The sequence below is a fragment of the Antrostomus carolinensis genome, unplaced genomic scaffold (genome assembly GCF_000700745.2).
Source record: "Antrostomus carolinensis isolate BGI_N321 unplaced genomic scaffold, ASM70074v2 scaffold8662, whole genome shotgun sequence".
NCBI classification, from domain to species: domain Eukaryota; kingdom Metazoa; phylum Chordata; class Aves; order Caprimulgiformes; family Caprimulgidae; genus Antrostomus; species Antrostomus carolinensis.
Genome location: NW_010301538.1, coordinates 13,480 through 35,056, shown reverse-complemented (window position 1 = coordinate 35,056; position 21,577 = coordinate 13,480). Strand labels below are relative to the sequence as shown.

At 35.9% G+C, this 21,577-nt stretch overlaps 1 protein-coding gene across 2 annotated transcripts in view; it reads left to right on the top strand.

Moving 5' to 3' along the window:
* ATF2 (activating transcription factor 2) overlaps positions 1-18,765 on the top strand; it is a 41,339-nt gene extending 22,574 nt beyond the window's left edge. For both annotated transcript variants that reach the window (XM_010163493.1, XM_010163494.1), the window contains 4 exons: positions 1,792-1,941; positions 2,703-2,909; positions 9,617-9,722; positions 16,069-18,765. In XM_010163493.1, the coding sequence (XP_010161795.1) occupies positions 1,792-1,941; positions 2,703-2,909; positions 9,617-9,722; positions 16,069-16,295 (690 nt within the window). In that variant the 3' untranslated portion in view covers positions 16,296-18,765. The remainder of the gene's footprint in view (positions 1-1,791; positions 1,942-2,702; positions 2,910-9,616; positions 9,723-16,068) is intronic.
* The last annotated feature ends 2,812 nt before the right edge of the window (positions 18,766-21,577 follow it).

The following is a 21,577-nucleotide window of genomic DNA, read 5'->3' as shown; positions in this document are numbered from 1 at the left end:
AGCATTTGGACAACATGTGCCCTCAGACACATGGTCTCAATCTTCGGATTGTCCTGTGCGGGGACAGGAGTTGGACTCGATGATCCTTGTGGGTTCATTCCAACTCACAGCATTCTATGATTTTAATGGTCCCTATTTGGGGTAACGTGCTGTTACTTACCGTGTAGAGCAGTTGCTGTGGAAGAGACTTACTGCAGAAGTCACTGGCTAAGTATTCCCTAAGAGCAAGCCAGCAGAGGAATGTTTGGGTTTCTCGATTCTCTTTGCAGTATTCAAATCAGGTATCTACTGGTGGTGGTTAGATGCTACAGCCAACTATATGGATTTGATAGTTGATGTAACTTGCCATATTGCAGACCTGAAGATTTTTTGCAGTTCTGACAGAGGTAATCTGCAGTCTGTTTTTTAATTGTAAAATACAATCCAGGAAAGCCTATCATCGTGCAAGGTAGGAGAGAGCTGCTATTCCAGTGACTTAATTGTTGAGAAACACTGGATATTACAGTTTATAGATAATATCTACATAAATAGGCGCAAAGCCTTCTGCTTATTTTGAGATGGCTAAATGCAGTCTAGCTCCAGCATTTTTAAGACATTCTATGAACATTAGTACTTTGGCAATACTTTTTTAATATTCTAAAATATGATGATACAAGTTATCATAAACTGTCATGTATTAAGTCATTCATTTTTTCTTAAACTTGTATTGGATTCTTTAAAAATCCAATGCTCAATAGAAAAACATTATTTAATATCATTTGTCTAGGTAAATTCTTATGTCACACTGAAAAATTCATTATAAATTATACAATATTAATGATATTTTTAAAAACAATATGGAATTACAAGCAGTTGTATCTACTGAAAGTTAGTATGACCTTTTGTCACTTAAGAATTTGTTGTAAATAGAATATATTATCTGTTACAGTTTTAATAGATTCCAACAAAAAGTGAGAAAAATAATTTTCAAGAGATAGTCAATAAAGTGTTTTAAATTACTCTATCAGTTGTCAGTAACTCTTGAATGTATTATACCCAGCTGAACTTTGAAGTTAGTTCTTCATAGTGGCTGTGTACAGTAAAGGAAGAACTTCATACCTTTTAGCAATTTTTAAATATATAATAGAATGCTATAACAGTTATCTTTCGCATATTTCTGTATAAATAAAAGGTAATCTTTACACAGAACCTGAAGCTTCTTGTTTTGTGCATTATTGAGATGTTTCAGCAAAGACCTTGGCTTTTATATAATAATTAGTCATAGGAAGGATTGTAGAGGTGAATGTTTGTAAAGACCATGAAGGAAGTGGAGTCATAACAAACTACTTAAAAATGGATAGAGGACACCAGAATTTTTAAAATGGAAAGAAGCTTGGGTTCTGGTTTTCTACCTGTCTTCCCTCGTGTGGTTGTTTCCTTTTTGATCTGTGCCTTGTGTAATAGCAGCCTCAGTAGCTGCTTATTTATGGCCTTCCAGTCATCTCTTCAAGGGTACAGTTCATCACAAAGGAGGCTTTCTGATTACTTCTCCAAACATCTTACCATCCTTACTCTTTCTGAAATCCTATGTAAAGCCTCATTGCTATTGTCATGCTTGCAAGAAATTGTCACCTATTAGTAGGTATGTGTCTAGGTAACTGTTGAAAGCCTATAAAAAGGAACAGCTGGTTTAGATTTGAAGCTCCTGCTTCCAAAATGGAAGTAATTACTAATATAAATTGTTAAGAATGCCTCAAGTTAGCATACTAGAATATTCCTTTTTTTTTTTTTTTTTTTTTCCCCTGCTTGCAGAGATTGAAAGCAGCCTTGACCCAGCAGCACCCTCAGGTAACAAATGGAGATACTGCCAAGGGACATTCAAGTGGGTTGGTTAGGACTCAGACAGAGGAACCACGACCACAATCACTACAACAACCTGCAACTTCAACAACTGAAACACCGGTATGATAGCAGAGTGGACATGTACTTCCCACCCCATTCTTTGTTATGCGTAGGAAATCTTTTTCCTTTACTCTTAATTTGTGAAGTAGAGATTATCATGTGCTACAGACTCCTCTTAGAGTCAATAGCTCTGTAGCAGTAAAATGTTTATAGTTCATGGATGTTCTTAAATGCTTCTAAAGTGTATTATCCAAGATTGTAATTTCAAAATAGATATTATCTCTCTGCTCAAACTTAGAACTAAGTCTTCCTGATTTCTGGAGTACATTAACAGAAAATTCTGTGGTAACTGGAAATTGTACAGCTGGTTAATATATATTTGAAAAAACTAAGCACTTTTGTATTTATATTGCATCTGTTTAATATTTTATATCATAAAAGAATTTTCTGAAGAGTGTTTAACTGCATCAGGTATCATGCTTATGTTAATTTGCTTGAAGGATCTTTTCTGGGTTGCCACAGAAAGTCTCAGCTGTGTGATTAAGTGTACTGTGTCATCCAGGTACTGAAAGGGGAGCTGTGATCTTAGGAATGGTGTGCTGTCCATTTGGTAAGGACTGTAAATATGGTAAAAGCTTTTAAAACATAGCTGTGGAGTTAAATGACATAGCTTTCCACAAAATAAACGTGTATAAGCTGAATGTATTTAGAAATGTTGTGAATGTTCTTCTCAAGATGTGATGTATGTTTATACTAGTGCTGTAGGTTAAGTCATGAATAGTATTATACTGATAACTTATTTAATGCTTTTACTGTTTCAGGCATCACCAGCTCAGCCTACACCACAAACACCAAACACAGGTGGTCGGCGAAGAAGGGCTGCCAATGAAGACCCTGATGAGAAAAGAAGAAAGTTCCTGGAGCGAAACCGGGCTGCTGCTTCCAGATGCCGACAGAAACGGAAAGTCTGGGTGCAGTCATTGGAGAAAAAAGCCGAGGACCTGAGCTCGCTAAATGGCCAGTTACAGGTATACTTTTTATTTCAAGTAAAAATGTGTAAGTTTTTCCATTCTTAGACAGTGATCCTGGATCAATGGAACTTGAACTTTGCATGAAATCTGAAATATAAATGGGTTTGTAACTGGTGGCTCAGGTCAGAATTGAAAATTCAGCATTAATTGCGCATACCAGTAAAATAAGAATATAAGAGAATACTCAGATTTCAAGATGTGCAAACTTTAGGATCATACCCTTTTGTCCTTTGTTCCATTTTAAATAACTTTCAGACTGTGATACTAAACAAGGATGACAAGATGTGTTGGAGTAAAGGTTTATTAGCAAAGTAATAACCTTACCTTAAAATCATCTTGCTTTTAATAATTTGTATCACAGCCTGAGTTATTTAAATAAGATTTGGTTTGATTTCCCTTGGTTCTTTTTAATTTCACTTTTTTTCCTTTAAAGTGCATGTAGTGCTCGTGAAAGGTGCCAGATTGACATCACTGGAAACTGAAGGCCTCTTTTGTCCACAGAACAGGTACAGCACAGGCAGTGGCAGCGCAAATTTCACCATGCTGTCCTCCCAGTGTGCGTAGATCCTATAGTGAAGGAAGTGTACTGTAAGAGGGCAGTCTAGTGTCTGTTGTCAGTCACTTTTCCACCTCTGAGGTCAGCGGTCATTGGAAAGTTGTCATGTGGCCACACTTTTACCCCTGTAGAACAATCCATGACCCTTTTGTTTAAACTGCTATTAAATGTTAAAACGTACTTTCTTAATGTTTTCCAGCAGCACATCAGAATTGGCGCAAAGTATTGCTTCAAAATAAAAGCTCTAAAACTTTATTTTGAGAATTACAGAAAGTTAAAAATATGTAATTTCCTAAATGAAGCATTCATTTAGAAAGTGCAATGGAAAGTATTTTGATATTTTAAACTTTCACTTGTTCTTTCATCAGAGCTTCACTGAGTCAGATTCACAGATCTTTTCCTTCCTAATAAAACTCTTCTTTCATGCTGTTTGATATGAAAATGTCTCAGCTTGACCAATAGGAAAGTAGGGAATATAGTGATTACTTTTTATCATGTGATTGAACTTGCAGTGTATCAGTCATCTTCAGCTTCATATCTTTAAAAATATTCAGCATCCTAGACTGTAAAATGTAAGAAATTAATACCTAAGTTCACAATGTGAAATAATTTCCTGTGTTCCAAGAATCATAATACTATGCACCAACATTAGTTAAATTCCCTGCAAATATATTGTCTTCTCATGCCTGTTCACAATCTGTAGATGCAGTGACTCCTTTAATGCAGTCACAGTCCTCACTGTAAATCCATTAACTACAAAATGGTATGTAGCATCATATCTTAAATAATCTAAGAAACAAGTGAAGGTAGATCTATAGGAAGAAAAGCAAATAACAAAAAGGATTGTCTATTTCAATTTTCTTAGTGAAAATAATTTTTGGTATTATGTGAACTGCCTTTAACTTACACATACCAATTTTTATGACTGAAATCAATGTAAGTATTATAACCAAAAGATTTCCGGATTTCCAAGAGTTAACTCAGTAATAGTGAGTTCAAGAAAAAGAATCTTCTTACTGTCTGCCAAAAGCAAAACTGTTAACTGTGAATAACAGAATGACTTATAAAGAAAATGCAATGTCAGATAAATAATTAAACTGTACTTTATGTGAAAACATTAATCAATCCTATATTTTCATAGTAATTCTTCACTTGACAGGCTAACACAGCTGATCAGTGTAGTGGGCAGTAACAACCCATGATTACTTACTTTATAGTTAATAGTAAATTTAATAAGTTTGGAGTTTTGCCTTCATACGGTTTTATAGACTGAATGTTAGGGTTTAGTAGTTCATTATTTTTTTTAGTATCTAAATGACCTGCTCAGCTGAATTTACTGAGATGTCACATTTCCAAAAGTAGGTTAATACCAAAATGACCACATTGCATTGCTTTGCATAACAATTCTGACTTCTTTCAATGCAGTTAGTAGCTTTCTTGTAATGTCTGTGTCAAACCTTCTAATGTCAATGTCAAGGTTTTTAAGACTGGAAGCTCTCTAACACATTTTGAAGAGGTTTACTTAGTTGATCTGTATTTTGTTCCATAATTTTCAGCTGTCTGTAGATTAACTTCTGCCTGCTTTCTTATTTTAAGTGTTTGAATTTAATTTCTTTTTTAGGCGGTATTTTTCAAATTTTTGATTAAGGGAAAATTTCTGTCAATTACATCACACCAGTAACATATTTCACAGAAAGACAGAGGTTAGAAGGGACCTCTGGAGATCATCTAGTCCAACCCCCCTGCCAAAGCAGGTTCACCTAGAGCAGGTTGCACAGGATCACATCCAGGCGGGTTTTGAGTATCTCCAGAGAAGGAGACTCCACAACCTCTCTGGGCAGCCTGTTCCAGTGCTCTGTCACCCTCAAAGTATTTTTTCCTCATGTTCAGATGGAACCTCCTGTGTTCTGGCTTGTACCTGTTGCCCCTTGTCCTGTCACTGGGCACCACTGAAAAGAGTCTGGCCCCATCCTCTTGACACCCACCCTTTAGATATTTATAAGCATTGATAAGATCCCCTCTCAGTCTTCTCTTCTCCAGGCTAAACAGACCCAGCTCTCTCAGCCTTTCCTCATAAGAGAGATGCTCTGGTCCCCTCATCATCTTTGTAGCCCTCCTCTGGACTCTCTCCAGTAGTTCCTTGTCTTTCTTGAACTGGGGAGCCCAGAACTGGACACAGTACTCCAGGTGTGGCCTCCCTAAGGCAGAGTACAGAGGGAGGATCACCTTCCTCAGCCTGCTGTCACACCTGGTTCTTAATGCACCCCAGGATGCCATTTGCTTTCTTGGCCACGAGGGCACATTGCTGGCTCATGGTTAACTTGGTGTCCACCAGGACTCCCAGGTCCTTCTCCACAGAGCTGCTTTCCATCAGGTCAACCCCTAACCTGTACTGATGCATGGGGTTATTTCTCTGTAGATGCAGGACTTTACACTTGCCTTTGTTGAACTTAATTAGGTTCTTCTCTGCCCAGCTTTCCAGCCTGTCCAGATCTCACTGAATGGCCACACAACCTTCTCCCAGTTTTGTTTCATCAGCAAACTTGCTGAGGGTACATTCTGTCCCTTCATCCAGGTCATTGATGATATTTAGGTTAGGTTGGCTATCTTTATTATAGGCTCTGCTATGTAAGTTTTTTTTCATGCTTCCAGCCTTTTAAAGTTTATTTACTTTAAGTTTCATTTTTGTGGACTGTGTTTTCTACTAATATGTTGACTTGTTTATTGATCTCAAATTTTGCGTATCACATTTTGTTGCCTCTGTGCCTTGCACAATACTGCAGGATATGGTACACTATATAAGGTGTTAAGGAAGTATTGACAGCATGTCCCCAGTGGCTGCTCAATCGTCCTGCAGGATCAGATGCCAAAGTTCATTATATGGTCTGTGTTTGGTCCTGTTGCTTTAATAATCTTAGAGGGCAAAGTATGAGTAGAAGAAACGCCTGTCTTCCTTATGAGGTCATGGTTGGTCTTAAAGGATCAGTAATCAAGAGGTGGTTTGTACTAATGCTGCAGAAGCTGCTTTAGGAAAGCTAAATTACGAAAGAAATGCCTGTATGTAAAGGTCCTGTCCCACATAGAGGTATCTTGTTGAAGTTGTTCAAAAAGAAACAGATCAACTACTCTGATGGTAGTTTTGGTAAATATGCCTCTCAAATATTGTCCCACACTTTGCTAAGTAAGGGTTAATCTGGTCCCACTATTACAAACGCATTTTGGATCCAGGGAGACATAGGCAGATACAGAAGAACATATTGTACACTGCATGGTCTACCTTCGTAAGAATGCAGAATGGAAAGTATCTTTTGAAAAATGGAGTGCAGGTAAAAATAGATAATGCTTTCCTCCAGAAATCTGCTTTCTAATGTTAGCACATTTTGAAATGTGGGAACATAAAAATCCTTCTAGGCAACATGTGAGGTATATTTCATGCTTATTTAAAGAAATGTTGATGCCTGTCCTTGACTTGATGTCTCATTAATGAGGAGGACTTTTCCAGTGCAAAAACTCAGAATAATCTTTCTTCATGCCAACTGTTGGAGTGATTATTCCATGTGTTTCTTGTTAGCATGTTTTCAACATGTTAACCACATGCTAAATGGCCACCACGTTAACATGTTTTGAATGAGGTGGAAAGACTTGCTTTTGTCACATACATGATAAGGAACTACAGCATTCTATGGATTGCCTTTCCATGACGTTCCATGTTCCATGTGTCTAGCAGACATACTCTATTCTACTTTCTACTATTCAGGAACGATTTGTGCATTGCATATAGCACTGTTGGCAAACAATGTTCATGTTAATAACAATGCTAGCTATGTATTCAATGTGAGTACCTCAACTTTTTTTTTATATGGGAATGCTGTTCATTTTTTTTTTCCCAAATCTGCTTTAATGTAAAATACCATATTTGCTTTTTTCTATTTCTGTTAAAAATTTTTTTAGTATTTATAATACAACTGACAATAATCTAGAAACTGCCTTTTCAGAAATTTTTCATAAGCCTTAGTTTTATTTACACAGATAAACAGCAACTTCATACTTACATGTGCTGTTTGGGTATAAAATTCTTCCTTAAAATGTGGGAGATTAAGGTAGAAAACTTCTGAAAACCTCTTCCCAAATTGATCACGTATTTTGCCAGTGTTCCTTTAAACTAACACAAGTATGTTTCATATTATTGGACATTGCTGCGTTCTATAAACTATGAAGTGTCCGAAAACTACATCAGCACTTCCCCTACCTACTCCCCCCCAACACCCCCACTCCTCCAACACCCCCCCGCCCTCCAGCTATGTAAATTCTGTGCAGCTCTCTGCTTGGCACCCAGATTTGTGGCTCCCCAGTAAATAACATGGTGAACTAGGAGGAGACTGAGAGCTGGAGGCAGAAATAGTGTGATTTCTTAACAGCCCAAGATTTCAGGACATGTAATACCAGCTGGTAGAGAATTTTGGGGGGGTTTTGTTGGTTTTGCTTTTTTTAATTACAATCTTTTTTGTTGCAATCACATTTTTCTTTCATTAGAACATCCATGTGATAGTTTCTAATGGAAAACCAGGACAATCCATTAAGTCAGATTTTGGCTTTGTTTCAGCTCTTGTTTTTGTTTTAAATAAAAAGTTTCTAAAAGGGATATTTGGCATAATAAAATGACTGAATAGGAAAGTAGTCCTTAATAGTTTAAGAGGATTTGAAATTTTTTTGTCTCTTAAATAGAGAAAAAGGGCACAGAGGGGCTTTTCTTTTAAAAATCTAGTATTTCAGTTACAATATTTATAAACTATGTTACTTAGTGGAATTAAACCTAATAAATTCTATTCTTAAAAATTGTTTTCCTTATTTTGGAATCCTTCTAGTTAGAATTAATCCCTTCTCTGACTGCATTGCCTTATTTCTAGCTTTCAAGTAACTCAACTGACTTTCTCATGGTTTTAGTTTTTATTTGGTTGTTTTGGGTTTTTTTCCACTAATTTTAGTTGCAATACAATTTTCCTGTGTTTGTTTTTACTCTAACTTGCTCCCAAATGCATAAACATATGCATTTACCAAATAATTATGTCATCTGTATGGTGTATAATGCTAAATGTGCCAAGGTTCTTAGAGTTTAAGTAACTTCAAGTATCAATGGAAAGGATTTATATTTAAAAGAAAGTAACCCATGAAAAGCATATGTTATGGCAAGATATGGGTATAACAAAGCATTACAGGTAACTTCATTCTGTAGTTACATAAATATTTTTCTACTCTCTTAAGTGATAATGGGTATATCAAAATGCCATACCTTTCTTAATTTGGGTTGCACTTACGTAGCACTTCTCATCTGTAGATGTCAAACTGCTTTACAGGGAAGGTAAGTGTCGCTGTCCTCCATTTTACAGATGGGGAAATTGAAGCACAAAGAAGTAAAATGACCTTGCCCAAGCTCACCCAATAGCGGAAAGGCACAGCCTGCAAATGAACCCAGTCACTAGATTCTGCAAGTGCTGTCTCCTAGATCACACTCCACTTTAGTGACATAAGCTGACATTTCAGGATTTTGTCATTATTATCAATTACTCCTTCATGTTTATGGCTGCCAAAGAGAAAATTAATACAGAAATCAAAAGACATTTGCTAAATTATTTTCCATTACATGAGATTTTCTTTTTCAAAGTCCAAGTACAAATATAGTCATCAAAAATCATTCTGCATTGGCTGATTAGGTTTTTGGGTTTTGGGTTTTTTTACCTTTATTGTTGGCTGTGGCATCTGTTGAAGCGCGGGTAGTTAAATGCAGGTTTGCTCTGATTAGAATTCATTACAAAACCTCACAGAAGAGTCTTAACAGTAGCTGGATCATGTGAATGAGACTACTGCGCGGATTCGGCATCTGCGAACTGAAAAACACATGATATATTTTCCAAAAAAGCATTTCCTAGTTTAAGAAAATGAGAAAATAAAGTTAGGTGAGTTTCAGCTAATATTTAAGTATTCTGAGAGAAAATAAATGCATACATTTTTGCAATATATGCCAAATGGAAACTTTGTGTATTTTATCTACCCCTAAAGAAACAACTGAAAATTCTATGAAACTTAATGCTTACCTTCAAAATGTGTGTAGTTTGAGCCTGGTAAAGTACACAACTTTCTTCTCCTTCAGAATGAAGTCACCCTGCTGAGAAATGAAGTGGCACAGCTGAAACAGCTTCTTCTGGCTCATAAAGATTGCCCTGTAACCGCCATGCAGAAGAAATCTGGCTATCATAGTGAGTAATGTTCCATTACCTATAGCCTTAGGCTGCATCAGTGAAATACTGGCAGAGTGAACTGAATGAACATTAAAATTGAGAAGTGCAGTTCTAATATTACATTAAAGATTTAAAAAAAAAAATCTTGAAGGTTATTGGATGATGGGAATTAATATGTGCTATTTGGAAATGTATTTAAAGTGCATTCAATTGAGGTGTTGTATATCATATTGAAGGGTTTGTATTGGTTTAATAAATACATATGATAATTAGCATTTAAGGACTATCAGTTACTACACCTGCTTTGGAAAATATAATTAAAATATTAAGAGCACATGATAAACCATTTTTTATACTTTATCTTAGCCTAGTACAGTGAAAGGTCCTTGTGGATTTTTTTTCTTCATCATAATGAGATTTCAGTAGAGGTAATATAACAGCTGTCCTCATTTACCATAACATCCAGGATCAGTCAAGCTGTTAAAATAATCAGATGCAGGTTCATGGCTCCTACTGTACAATGCCTTCTAGATTGTTTTGATTTCCACATTAGGTGACTACTTTTCTATAAATAGGGTATTTTAAAAAGCAGTTTTAATAGTGAAGGGAATGCTGAGAGTTTCAGTAGCATTTTTTTTCTAGTACATGTTTTTACTTAAAGGTACTTCATTTGATTTTCATCCTTCCAGCATTTTAAAGGTTAATTATGCTTTCCTGACTTGTATCTTCATTTTTGGATACAATACACAGTGCCAGAACCAGCTGCTGCTGCTGTAGAATAAATGGCCAATTTTGTCCATTGTACACAAATTTGTTACAAATAACCGAGCTGGGAATGCATTAGGCAACATTCATAATATATAACCCACAGCTTTCGTTTTTATGATTTAGTGATATTTCAGGATATTTGTAAATGTGAAGATTGTTTCTGCCATATGTAGCCACTTCATTTTAATTTGCCAGTGTCAGTAATTCAGGAGTATAAAAGAACATTTTGTATTGCATGCAAACAGATCCTCAGGTGCTTGCGATAAAACTTAATGGCCACCATCTTTACTTGTAGTCATTGTAAGCAATTTCATCTGAACGGGCAATATTTTTTAATTTAAAAGATTCAGGAGATTTAGCAACTCTCTATTGCCGTATATATTTAGAATACTGATTTTGTCAGTTTTGAGCTTATAAATCTTGGTCCTTTGATCTCCAGTCATTTTGACAAGATGGAAAATAGCATCTTGGAGTAAATTGGAACAGCACAGAAATATGCTTGGGATTTATATTAACAATGATTGCTGCAGGGATGAGGCCATTATGGCTCCCATCTGACAGAACAACATAATTTCGTACGGAAGCTACTAGGGGATAACGTTATGCATGCAAGGTTTAAAAAAAAAAAAAAAGTAGGTTTCTTGAATTTTGGTGTTTTGAGGATGCATGTTGCTGAATTGGCATGAAAAATATTATACATAAGTGTTAAACTGGTAAACTAATTACATACTAAGGATTTCTTCATTGAAGAATTAACAAATGGCCTGTTATTAATGCTTATTTTCTACGCTGAGGAAAGGACTATAATGTTCCTAATTTACTAAAAAATGCAAAATGAAGAACTAAAATACTAGTCAGTGGAAAAAGCCTACATTTTAGAAAAAATAAAACAATAGTAAGCAAGGAGATTGGAAGCTTAGCTCACCTAGTTTCTTGTAAAGTCTTTTGAAAGTCAAAGTTCAACTTGAATGATAGTTGTAATGCCATCCCTCTGAAAGGATTTTGTCACCTTATCTCTGTGTGCATATTGTTAGGAAAGCATGTTGGCTAGGTGACATACCCACAGTCCAATTTATGAGAGTTAAAAATGGCTTCAGTTAATACGTTCATGAAAACGGTGTTCATAGAAAGTATTTTTAAATAAACTTATTATGGTCATCAAGTAATCTGAGTTGAATTTCTTCAAAAACATATTGAGTGGTTTAACAGTCTGTCTCTGTGGAAGAAATTGAAGACACCAGATCACAGAGGTCCTGCAGTGCTGACTATGGTGCACTGCTGACACAGTGCTAGTTTATACCATGCAGATTCCGCCTTAACAGCTAAGTCCACAACTTAGTGAAGTTTCATGTATGATGCACTTAAGTAGGCACAAATAATCTATTGCTTTTCAGGGTATTTTTGAACTTACTTTTACCTATCTTTAAGATCTCTTGGATTTCCCAGGCACATTTTTGTCTCATGCCAAGTGATAAGCACAGCAGTGCAGATACCCATTTCTTCTAGATTTTTCTTGGGATCATATTTTCCTTATTTAAGAAGTATTGTGCCTGCTTCAAAAGAGGGTGTCATCCAGATAGAGAAAGCAGAAAAATGGTTATTGCGCTTTTGAGGCAGTATGGATGAATTTATGTTGCAGTGTTTGAGTTTTCAGACAGTTTAAACTTTTTTGTTTCCCAAAGAAGGATGCTATTGGTTCTGAATGCATCTTTAAACATGAAGGGGGAGGGGGGAAGTGCCATGTGTAGGAGAAATCTAAATGCTGTTCATTAATTTTTCATTTTAGCTCTTCTATATTAGATTATTTCTAAAAGTCTTATGCAATACTTCTATATTTTCTCAGGCTTTTTCTGGACTTGGAGCAGGAAAAAGGTGAAAACTTGTGAGAAGAAAATGTGTTGTGTAAATTAGAATTGTAAAAAAAAAATAAAATTGAAAATGTTGGTTTAGGTATTTTTCGTATTTTTCAAAAGGACATCATAATATTTAAGAACATCTGTACAAAACTGAAGATAAAGGAAGGTAAACAGAGGCTGTAGGTGGTATTAAATTTCTTTAATTTTTTTTCCTAGTGATTATCAGGGAACCGAAAGGATTTCTGTATCACGTGTCCATGCTTGTATGCTCACTCACATATTGGTTTTGGCGGAGTTTTTCCTTCTTTGTTTGCTTACCTTACTGAAAGCTATTAGTAAGCAATGCTAAGAAGCAAATAATAGCAATGTTTGACTACTCTAAAAGGATAAATTTTTTTAGTACATCCTCAAAAGTCTCCCCTCTGCTTTTATATATTTTAAATCTTTTCTATAGCTCAGTCTAGCCCACGTTGTGTTCCACTACCAAAATGGCTCACTCCTCCCTATGACACAGACTGTCTAGGAACTATGTAGCCTTCAGGAAAGTTCTTATGATGTAATGAACTAATTTGGACTGTGCATGTTCCTTGGTTTGAGGCAAAGCTGAGGGAGCAATTAAAAAGTTAAAATTTCTAGGCTTTTTTCTACATTATTAGCTACATTATGATTCTGGTATGCATCAGTTGCACTCTTGAAATCACAGTACTGTGCCTGGCAATTCTCTGGTCAACTAAGAAAAAAGAAAAAAAAAATCATTTGGAATTTAAATATTATTTTTCTGTGTTTTTCTAAAAGCTTTTGTTCTTTATTTCCAGTCTTCAGAATTAAGGAAACAAGTCACCTTTGTAATGAGGTGACTTTAAGTATCTTCTATATTCACGGAGTAGTTTTTCTTGTTTGGTTTTAATTCTTCAAATGGAGTTCTGTATTCAGTGTTTGGCTGCGATTCCTGTAAAGTTAGGGCTACATAAGGAAGGATTTTGAAGGAAATCTAAATAGCTATTCTTTAGGGTGGCACCTCATTTCTAAATACTACTTTGTAATTATTGCCAGGATTTATGCTTCCAGTCAAATTTATTGCCATAAACTAGCAATAGGTCTGTATCTTATATAATCACCTGCCTGCCCTAAGCTTCCCCCTCCCTCTAGCCCCTGGCCTCTCAAAATACCTGAATCCTGCTTTTGTCTCTTCAACACAGTATGTTTGTCCATCTGCTCAATGATACGAAACATCTATTGCACATTGGTGATCATAAGTATTCTTGTAACTGTTTCTTCCATTGCATATATGGTCTTCCTGAGCCCATCAAAATCAGAAAATCAGAAGTTTTCTCATGTTCTTTACCACTGCGATATTACAGATGTTTATTTTGAGTTAACAGCACATGTGTTAAGGGATTCGGAACAGCGGAACACCTTCCTTCTCTGGCTGAAAGATAACGATCTGTGTTACTTCCTGTCTGTCTCTGGCTTGTAGCATTTAAAACTAACCCTTTTTCTTGGTGATAAGGAGGTTTGGCCAACAGGGAAATCAGGGATCAGCAAAAGAAGCACAGTAGGAGGACAGATTCATAGGAGAGTAACAACAGCTCTGAAGAGGAGGAGCAGGTGTTACAGCAGGGAGACTGTATTCAATACGTGTTGTCCCACTTGCTGCCATTTCATTCTGTCTGCAGGGAAGAATATGCTACTCTCATAATTAGTAATTCAGTATTTTTCAGGAAGTGGCACTAGAGTTTCTGTTTTTAATAAAGTTTCCATGTGTTCCTTCTTACCTGTTTTTCTGTGAGGACTTGTAGGTCTTGATAGAGGTGTAGCAAAGATGAACTCCTGTTGAATAGTGTTAACTGAATTGGCACTCATTCATATTCTTTCTGTTCTTGAATGGGAAAATTCTAAGGATCACAAATGTCTTTCAGAAGTATTTTAATTGTCTTCCTCTTGCTGTATACAGTTAACCACGTAACCTTAGGATATGTGGTAACTGTCAGCAGACCTTGTTCAGTATCTCCTGTCTCCGTCTCCTTTAATACCTGAAAGATCTGTTTTTGAAATAATGTGGTATCTGTAGAATAGTTGGCCTCATGGATAAGAACATTATGATACTTTTAAATTATTATGTTCGTACTCTTGTGGTAGAGGTATAAGAGGAATTTTTACCTTGTTCGTGTAGGCAGTATTTCTTAGAAAGAAATACAGCAGTTTTGCTTGCTTACCCATCATTTTTTACCGTATCATTCTTTACTAGAAGCAATTGATAATAGAACTCTTGTTTTCAGGCTTTAAAGAGGAGTGTGTTCCTAGTATGCATGGGGTTGCTTCAGAGATATTTATGTTGGGGATTTGACTTGCTAATTTAGTGAATTTTCTTACCCATAGCTAGTGTGTCATATAAACCTCAGTACATCATAAACTTCATTTCATCATTGTTTGTTCATGCTCAGTGTTCCTTTTAGTTGGTGCTATTAGCCTGGTCTTCTATGGAGATCGGGCTACGATATCACAGTGCTGTTGTCTTTTAGTGTCTCTTCCCCTGGGCAACTTGAATTTGTGGGCCAATCTCGAGCAAATCTGAAAGACTGCAAAAGCAAGTCTAGAGAAAAATCAGGTTTTGATCAATTGCTGTGTCACAAGCAATAGTTCATGCTCCTTCTGGCTATGTTTGTGTGTATCTTTGTATATTGTTACATTATACAATAGTCAGTAGTTCCAGAACTCCATTTGCATACTGGGTTTAACTCAGTATATAAAACTTCTGTGAGAAATACTTGAAAACACTTAAGTAGCACAAAGTGGTACAAAAAAGTTATAATTAACTTTGGTGTTCATACTTTTAATTTTGAGTGAAACACAGTAGATTTTTTTTTTTCTTTTTTTTTTTTAAGTATTTAACACTGCTTTTTGCTTGACGATGTTTGGATAATGCCTTGGCTAACTTTTGCAACTCTGGAAAAAAAGGATGATTTTAGCATGACTAGTATGTCTGTGCAGGAAAGGCATCTTAAATCATGCTCATTTTGTAAATTCTAGTTTTGCACACTGAGAATTATTTTTTTAATCTGTTTATCCTCTGTCATGAGAAAAAATGATGCAACTGTGTGGCTAATTCACTTCAGTTTTGTGGAGAGCACCTTAAGTATTATTGAAAATATTGGTAAAATAAGTTTTAACAATTTTAAGTCTTATTGAGAGGCATTTGTACACTAAAGAAGTTACTGAAATTCACTTTATTAAAAGAATTTGGGTTGAAAATTTGTGGAAGTATTGTCCAATTAATATGGTGGTGTAAATAATATTTTTTCAGGTATCATATTCATGATCACAAGTATTAATTACTGAACATAGAATTACTCTTGTATGTTACAAATCTAAAGCCAATTCATACAGCACTAGGAGATCTGATAGCATTATTAATCTATAAATATTGCCTATTGACATGTGCATTCATCATTAGCATTAGGCATAGTACCCACCAGCTGATGTACTAGGCAGGAAATCGGACAGTTTTAATTATGATTTTGAAGATGTGAAGAAGTTCTTGATTCCTGAATATTCCGTACTGCAGCCCATATTTTTCGCTTACGAAGTCAGATTTCCTTTAAAAAATGAAAGTAAAGTTGTTTTGCAATTTGTGCTGCGTTACAGCGTGAATTTCAGTTATGTAGGGGATGGCTGCTGTTACCTGGGATGTGGTAATATGCATTCCAGGGAAAAAAAATAAATTAATTTTTCTTCTTCAGCTGCAGATAAAGATGACAGTTCGGAAGACATTTCAGTGCCAAGCAGTCCACACACAGAGGCTATTCAGCACAGTTCTGTCAGCACATCCAACGGCGTCAGCTCAACCTCCAAGGCAGAAGCGGTGGCCACCTCCGTTCTCACCCAGATGGCGGACCAGAGCACAGAGCCGGTGCTTCCCCAGATCGTCATGGCTCCTCCTTCCCAGTCACAGCCTTCAGGAAGTTGATTAAAAACTTGCATTACGTCTGTTTCTTAGATATACATTTGTGACTTTAAAGGGAAATCAACAAAAGACCAGTCTCCATCTAGGAGAAATTGTAGCTAAAAGTTATTCATTTTTAAAAATCCAACTTAAATTTGGCTTTAACGATTGGCAGGTGAAGATGAGACAGAGCACCAGTTCTAGTCTCTTTGCAAAAGACTTTTTTTTTTTTAAGTATTAGTTTTACTAGTTATTTTTTGTGCTTAATGTGTAAAGTGTGTGTACAGTACAATGTGGTTTATTTCATTTTTAATTTGGTTTTATTTCAGCAAACATTGGGGTGAATTACTAAAGGTCATCCCCAAGACTGTGATAGTACTATTATGTGACATTTTTATACCAAAGTTCTGCATAGTCCCTATTGACTTTGTAACGTTAGCAAGGTCATAAAGCACTAGGCAAGAGAAAGACAGTAATGGTAAATTTGCTTTTAGTCTTTTTGCCTTTTTGTTGTTTTGCACATTATGAGAGAAAGAACATTGGGAGAAAAACATTTGGGTTGGTTTATGTATAGCATTTTGGTTGGCTTTTTAACTGTTGGGGTTTTTAATATTGTTTAATAGGGCCAGTACAGTATATGAGATACAGTACTCTTATGCACATACCTATCCTAGATGAGGATCATTACTAAATAGATTGGATTTTTTTATTATTATTTTAAATTGATGTCAGGTGGTTTGTTTTGGTTATTTTTCCCCTCCCACACTTTTGTTCTAGGAGGGGGAGGAGAGCTTTATTTCTCCAGTCAGAATAGATATCTATAACTACCCTTTGTTGCTAGGCTGAAACCAGTAAGCATATTGTAAAATACAGGGTTATCAAATACTGAATACTTGGTATTCCAAAGTAGGTTGATATTTTGTGGATTTCTGAGTCGCAGACTAAGGAGTTTACTCATTGTTTTGGATGCCAGAAAAGCCTAAAATTCCTTCTTCAGACAACTCAAGACTTTTTTTTGTCATTGTCTTGTATTTGCAAGCTAACTTGTACTTAATTCTTGTGTAAGCACTGTCATCTTTTAGTAGCAAAAATTTTGATACCTTTCTTGTGGAAAAAAAAAAAAAAATCAGTATCTACCGTATCTTGGAAACAATGTAATTATAACGTGGTGTGTGTGGTGTGCGCGTGAGAATGGTTCAGTAGTTAATGCCAGCAGTCTTTTGCTTGAATGTTTAAAGATGCCTTCAATGTGATGCTGGCTGATAGGTGATTGCAGTTTTAAAATGTTATTTACTGTGCGAACTTGGATAACTAACATTCCATGATGTAGTTTGTTTCTGATGAGATGATTGTAGGTACACTTTTTCTCATTATCCAATCATCTGTAGGATACTGAGTTTTTTAAATGTGCCATTATCTATTTTGATTCTGTACTCATGTTCAAAATACAGTACAATATTTTACAATAGATTAAGTTGTTTAAAAAAAGTAGATGTGTGCTTTCAGGTCGGAAAACTTTGTATAATAGCAAAACCAGATACATAGTAGCAACTGGCAGTAAAGCAGGATTCCATTATGTATATAACAAAGATTTAATGCATTTATAATGGGTTGTGTAGTTCATTTGCTCTTCCTTCTCCACGCTATACTATGTGTTTTTAAGTGTCAGTGCCATCAAGTTTCTATTTGATTCAGTTTTAAATCTAAAAATGTAATTGATCCACAGGAAAATCATGATTTCTACAATATATATACAACCATACTATAATGAAAACTGGACAAAGAAGTATCTAAGTCATATATGTATCATTGCAGGGCTTTAAGCATGAAAAAATAGGGATTCTAAATATTTTGTATTTTAAAACTAAGAAAGTTGAGTTGATAACCTCATGTGTTTAAAAGTCTTACTTTCCCAATTTCAAGACAAAAAAGCTGTAACAGTTGTTGAACATTTCCAGGATGGTGAAATACAATGGACCTCTTGTGAGAAAGAAATTAATTTCAAAGGCACAAAATGTGAATTCTGCAAGAAAGCTCTACAGTCGCTTTTCATTGTAGTTTTGGTGGACTAGATAAGGCCTCATTGACTATCATATAATTTGCTCTCCTAAACACAAAGGCTTTTAAATCATATTTATGTAAGTGTAGTTTTTTTATAACAAAACTGTTGCGCTTGTAAAGTAAGTCTACATAAGTGTATAGGAGATATGTAAACAGTTCATGAATTTAACAGTGGGGCTGGAAAAAGAACCATTAAAATCTGCATTCAGCAAATAGTGAAAAGTTATTAGTCGTACTACCATGGATTCCGTTTTGAGACGTATGTCACACTACTTCTGTACTTGGCATTTTGGGTCTTTACATTTGACATGTTTCACAAACTGTACTGTTTTCTTTTATGTGCAGTTTGCATGAGTAAATCATCAAAGAGAATAAAATCTATCTTTAAGTTATGTTCCTATTTTAATGAAATTATAATTGTTCTAAAAGGCAGCACTGTCTTCAGACTTATTTCTTCATCCTTGCAATTATCAGCATTTTTCTGGAAGTCATTACTGTAATGTCAAAGTAATATTATGTAAATAAGAACCCACATGGTTCCTTAGAAGATCAGCTGAATTCCATCATTCTGCAGTTGAGTTCCAGCAGCTTCTGAGGAATCAGCCTTGTACCGTTAGTTCCAGGAGCCCAAGGTAATCCGCAGATAAAGGAGTTCGTATAAACATAGCTTGGTAATCCCAGGCGTTGCTCAGCCATTTCTGGTTGCCCCGACTTCCGCAGAAAAAGCATTGTGTGTAATCAGAATTTCAAGCTAGCTTCCAGATATTGTAAGATTGTCTTAATATACATGAAGCTAGGAAATAACAGATATAGTCAGATTAACTGCTCACAATTCTGTTTTGAAAGACTGAGAAAAGATCATACCCTCACATTTGATTTTTAGAACGTTAAATATGGTTTGGGCTTATTTATGACTATTGGAAACATGATACATGGCATAGCACATCCTGTTTTGTCATCATTTGAAAAGCTCTTCACTGAACTCTGATACAGAGGCTTTGGAGGGGAAAAAAAGAAAAGGTAAAGTTGCTGTGTAGTTGCATTTATTGCATGTGCTGACCAAAGGAAATTAAATTTGAACTGCACACAGCTGAGCCTAATATGAGAATAATACCCAAGGCCTCTGCTGCTTCGTTATGTTCTGGTTTTTGACTCTATGAGTTATGCTTGTCACTCCAAGGGAAAAAAAACCACAAAGCCTCTGTAACAGGGCAACTGGGGAGGGGAACCAACCCACTTGGTGTTGTCTACACTATAAAAAGACTCGGTCTTATACCCAACTATCCAAGTAAGCTTTTTCTTTTTAAAACGCTAATAGAGGCTGGGTGAAGAAAGATATTACACTGAGGGAAGGAGGTGACAGAAGTGTTGGATGAGTGCTGATTTCAGCTACCAGAGTTACAGAAGTAATTTGCTTAGAGACAGACACAAACACTTTAATTGGTCATCATAAATGATAATGAGGAGAAAACATAGTGAAATTAAGTGCATCCTAATAAAGTAAGGTATGTTAAATTGCACTGAAGGAAACTTCAGCAATGCTTCTTGACATGATTAATATACTCATGACAATGTGTCTAATGAAGGTTGTTTTCATTTATATGCTGCCTGTTGCTTCCCTCAGTAGAGAAATAATTTGAACTGCACTCATTTACATTGCAGAACAGTGAGAGTAAGATTGGCTTACAGTAGTCTTTTCCTTTACATTTATTTTAACCATCTTACCAACAGTGATACAGGGATGATTTCTCTAACCCGTGTCATGTATACCACTGTGTGGGGTAGGTCTAAATGACACTCATTAAATAATTTGGATTTTCAAAGTTTTGTATTCTTTAACAGTAAGTCTCCTGTGCTTTAAATTTAGGTTTTAATATGACTTTTTTCCTTTTTTTTTTTTCTTTATGGAATTTAAGATAACTACTTTTTCTTCAATTTCTTCCTCTTGAATATATTTTTCTTTGTGTGATGAGCCCCTGAAAGTGCTTATATATTTTGTGTGGAATTTAGTTTTGTATGTTGCTTCCTCCTTGGTTGTGTTAACTCTCTATAGCAAACTTTCATTTCAAGAAGTTAGTAGTCGGGAAAGGATTTCTGCACACTGTGTGTCTTGTAGTCTTCAGTTAAAATAGATATGAGAAGCTTATAAAATCTTGATTCATGCTTCTAGGAACTTTTGTTTGTTTTCAGTACCAATAGCAGACACAGAGTAGGGAGTGGGCAGGATCTGTAACCACTTCGGACAGCAGGGCCTGGTGATACTCCAGCTTACAATTAACGTACCTTAAAGGACAGTACCCTGCTGCTTAGGGAGATCTGTCAGCGCTTGGCTGAGACGAGCTTCGGGAACGAGCGCGCTGGCACATACCACATACCTGCAGAGGAACGGAGTTACAGGTAAGCACGTTTGAGCCTCGCCGGGGGCTGGCCTAAGATATCAAAGTACAAAGATGAGCTATTACAATTCCATTTAATGCCATCAGTCCCCAAGTGGACAGAATGCAATGAATGCAAGTCTGGTGGGTGTGTTTAGCTACCCATACAACAGAAGTTAACGTCCATTTCTTTTTTTTCTGCTGACTAAAAAGTTCTGCTGTTGTTTCACCTCAAGCCAGTATTGGCACGCTACAGAAATAGTATTTCCCTCCCTTAATCTGAATTGCTTGTTCTAGACCATTACAAAGGAAAAATACTGTCCTTGATAAATCACCAGACTGATGCATTTTAGAAATGGATGATTTCAAAAAGCCTACGAATTTGTGTTTAAGAATAAAATGGGAAGTTACATTCATATCTTGCATCTAGGATTCTAATCAGGAGAAAAGGAAGACAAGCACAGAGAAGGAGCCTTCTGCTTTAGCAGCAAAATAAATTGCCTTTCTGAATAAACTGAAAAAATGGAGGAAAAAACGTCTGCACTGTTTGCCAACTCTTCCCTCCAAACGAGAAGGTGCTGTGTTTCACTGCTTAATTATACCAGCCTTTTTCTCTGACACACTGTCTGCCACAAAGATGCATTTTGCGATGATCTATTTCTTCAAAATGTTTACAATAGTGTTAGAAATGTTTTGATCTCGCTTGAGGTAAGTAGCATAAACATCCTGTTATTCATGACTGCATGTGGAGTAATACTCTTAAAGGTGATATAACGTATAGTACAGTCAATCTAGTTGTCTGTAAAATACCAACAAACTTTATAGTCAGCATGGTTACGATTTTAAAACAAGTACAGGGCTAATATTTCA